A 3,361-nucleotide genomic window follows, 5' to 3' on the forward strand; every position below is an offset into this window, starting at 1 on the left:
TTTCTGTCCCGAGTTCCGGGCCGGTGTGCGGTGTGGACCCCGTCCCGTGGGCGAGGGCTGCGCGTGGCTCCCGCTCCTCAGAGACCCCCGCGGGGACCCTGCAGCTAACCAGCATCCCCGTGGGACGGGGCGGGGGGTGGGGCGGGGGACGGGACGGGGTGTCGGGGACAGAGCCCCGGGAGGGACACACAGCCTTGGAGGGACACACGGCCTAGAGGGACACTCAGCCCCGGAGGGACACACGGCCCCAGAGGGACACACGGCCTAGAGGGACCCACGGCCTAGAGGGACCCATGGCCTAGAGGGACACAAGGCCCCAGAAGGACACACAGCCCGGAGGGACACTCGGCCTAGAGGGACACAAGGCCCCGGAGGGACACACGGAGGGACCCACAGTCTAGAGGGACACATGGCCCCGGAGGGTCACATGGCCTAGAGGGACCCACGGCCTAGAGGGACACAAGGCCCCCCGGAAGGACACACAGCCCGGAGGGACACTTGGCCTAGAGGGACACACGGCTCCGGAGGGACACTCGGCCTAGAGAGACCCACGGCTCAGAGGGACCCACGGCCTAGAGGGACCCACGGCCTAGAGGGACACACGGAGGGACCCACAGTCTAGAGGGACACACGGCCGGCCCCAGAGGGACACACGTAAGGGACCCACTGCCCCGGAGGGACACACGGCCTAGAGGGACCCACGGCCCAGAGGGACACACGGAGGGACCCACAGTCTAGAGGGACCCACGGCCCCGGAGGGACCCGCGGAGGGACCCGCGGCAGGACGTGTGGTGCAAAGGCCTCTGGGAGGCGGCTCCGCAGGTGTGCGGCTGTGCGGCTGGGGCAGGGAGGCCAACGCACACGCAGGGTCCACAGGCCTTTACTGCCCCCCGCCCGCGGCCTCAGTCCCCCGCGTCGCTCTGGTGTCGCAGGTGCTCCCTGCTGCGCTTCCTGCCGCCGCGGAAGTGGGAGCCGCCAGTCCCGGTGGTCTGGGCGGCCCCGGTGGTCTGGACGGTCCCGGCGGTCCCGGTGGTCTGGGCGGCCCCGGTAGTCTGGACGGCCCCGGCGGTCCCGGTGGTCTGGGCGGCCCCGGTGGTCTGGACGGTCCCGGCGGTCCCGGTGGTCTGGGCGGCCCCGGTAGTCTGGACGGCCCCGGCGGTCCCGGTGGTCTGGGCGGCCCCGGTGGTCTGGACGGTCCCGGTGGTCTGGACGGTCCCGGTGGTCTGGGCGGCCCCGGTGGTCTCGACGGTCTCGGCGGTCCCGGTGGTCCCGGCGGCCTCGCTGCCCTCGCTGCCCTGCGCGCCCGCCTCCTCGGGTTCGGGGCCAGACAGGTGGGGCAGCCGCACAGCCGCCCCGCCCGCCCGCCCCCCGCCCGGCTTCCTCCGCGGCCCCGCGCCCGGCCGGAACCGCACCCGGCCCGCGCCCGCGGTGTCCTGGGCCGGGGCGGCGGGCGGGGGCGGCTCCCGGGCCCGGGCCGAGGCGTCCAGGCTGTACCGGGTCCAGCGCTCGGGGTGGGCCACGTAGTCGGGGACGGGGGGCGCCCGGGGGCCGGGGCCGGGGTCGGTCGTGCCCGGGGTCCGCCGCGCCGCCCCCTCCAGGCCGTCGAAGATGCGGCGGCTGCGCCGGGAGAAGGTGAGGCTGGCGCCGCGCAGGCGGAAGGGCCGGGCCGCGGGCGGGCGGGGGGCGCGGGCCGGGGGCTGGGGGCCGGCGTCCGCGTCCGAGTCCGAGTCCGAGTCCCAGGGCAGAACTTGGCGCCGCTCCAGCCGCGGCCCCGCCTCCGCCTCCGCCTCCGCCTCCGCCATGTGTGTCCGCGGGGCGTCCAGAGCAGCCGGACCGACGGACGGACTGACGGGGCTCAGGCTGGGGCGGCGCCCGTGGGGGAGGCGGGGCCGGGCAGGGGGGGCAGGGGCCGGAGGGGCAGATGGGCAGGAGGAGCCGGTGGGAAGGGGCAGGAGGGACAGGAGGTGCAGGTGGGCAGGGGGGCCCGGACAGGCGGTCAGGGGCAGGGGGGCAGGAATGGCAGGAGGGGCAGGCGGTCAGGGGCAGGAGAGGCAGCAGGGGCAGGTGGGCAGGAGGGGCCGGTGGGAAGGGGCAGGAGGGGCAGGTAGGACAGGCGGTCAGGGGCGGGGGGGCAGGAATGGCAGGAGGGGCAGGCGGTCAGGGGCAGGAGAGGCAGCAGGGGCAGGTGGGCAGGAGGGGCCGGTGGGAAGGGGCAGGAGGGGCAGGTAGGACAGGCGGTCAGGGGCGGGGGGGCAGGAATGGCAGGAGGGGCAGGGGGTCAGGGGCGGGGGGGCAGGAATGGCAGCAGGGGCAGGCGGTCAGGGGCAGGGGGGCAGGAATGGCAGGAGGGGCAGGCGGTCAGGGGCAGGAGAGGCAGCAGGGGCAGGTGGGCAGGAGGGGCCGGTGGGAAGGGGCAGGAGGGGCAGGTAGGACAGGCGGTCAGGGGCGGGGGGGCAGGAATGGCAGGAGGGGCAGGGGGTCAGGGGCGGGGGGGCAGGAATGGCAGCAGGGGCAGGCGGTCAGGGGCAGGGGGGCAGGAATGGCAGGAGGTCAGGGGCAGGGGGGCAGCAGGGGCAGGAATGGCAGCAGGGGCAGGCGGTCAGGGGCAGGGGGGCAGGAATGGCAGCAGGGGCAGGCGGTCAGGGGCAGGGAGGCAGGAATGGCAGGAGGGGCAGGCGGTCAGGGGCAGGGGGGCAGGAATGGCAGGAGGGGCAGGCGGTCAGGGGCAGGGGGGCAGCAGGGGCAGGAATGGCAGCAGGGGCAGGAATGGCAGCAGGGGCAGGCGGTCAGGGGCAGGGGGGCAGGAATGGCAGGAGGGGCAGGCGGTCAGGGGCAGGAGAGGCAGCAGGGGCAGGTGGGCAGGAGGGGCCGGTGGGAAGGGGCAGGAGGGGCAGGTAGGACAGGCGGTCAGGGGCGGGGGGGCAGGAATGGCAGGAGGGGCAGGCGGTCAGGGGCAGGAGAGGCAGCAGGGGCAGGTGGGCAGGAGGGGCCGGTGGGAAGGGGCAGGAGGGGCAGGTAGGACAGGCGGTCAGGGGCGGGGGGGCAGGAATGGCAGGAGGGGCAGGGGGTCAGGGGCGGGGGGGCAGGAATGGCAGCAGGGGCAGGCGGTCAGGGGCAGGGGGGCAGGAATGGCAGGAGGGGCAGGCGGTCAGGGGCAGGGGGGCAGCAGGGGCAGCAGGGGCAGGAATGGCAGCAGGGGCAGGCGGTCAGGGGCAGGCGGTCAGGGGCAGGGGGGCAGCAGGGGCGGTCAGGGGCGGGGGGGCCGCACAGCCGGTCAGGGCCGGTGCAGGCGGGAAGCCCGGTGGCAGGCGCCTCCCGGTCGGGCTCAGCGGCCGCGGGGAGCTCGGGGGCGAGAGCGCGG

General features: G+C 76.1%; 1 protein-coding gene across 1 annotated transcript; it reads right to left on the reverse strand.

The window, feature by feature from the left end:
• Positions 1-854: 854 nt before the first annotated feature.
• On the reverse strand, positions 855-2,072 carry TSSC4 (tumor suppressing subtransferable candidate 4). The gene has a single exon (XM_060177301.1). The coding sequence runs from the start codon at positions 1,800-1,802 to the stop codon at positions 903-905; it is 900 nt and encodes a 299-aa protein (XP_060033284.1). The 5' UTR covers positions 1,803-2,072; the 3' UTR covers positions 855-902.
• Positions 2,073-3,361: the final 1,289 nt, after the last annotated feature.

This window comes from Erinaceus europaeus, chromosome 17 (genome assembly GCF_950295315.1).
Source record: "Erinaceus europaeus chromosome 17, mEriEur2.1, whole genome shotgun sequence".
In the NCBI taxonomy this organism is placed as follows: Eukaryota; Metazoa; Chordata; class Mammalia; order Eulipotyphla; family Erinaceidae; genus Erinaceus; species Erinaceus europaeus.

What these genes read in the sequence shown, in the direction of transcription:
- TSSC4 (XM_060177301.1), bottom strand. Translation starts at nt 1,802, where the DNA reads ATGGCGGAGGCGGAGGCGGAGGCGGAGGCGGGGCCGCGGCTGGAGCGG.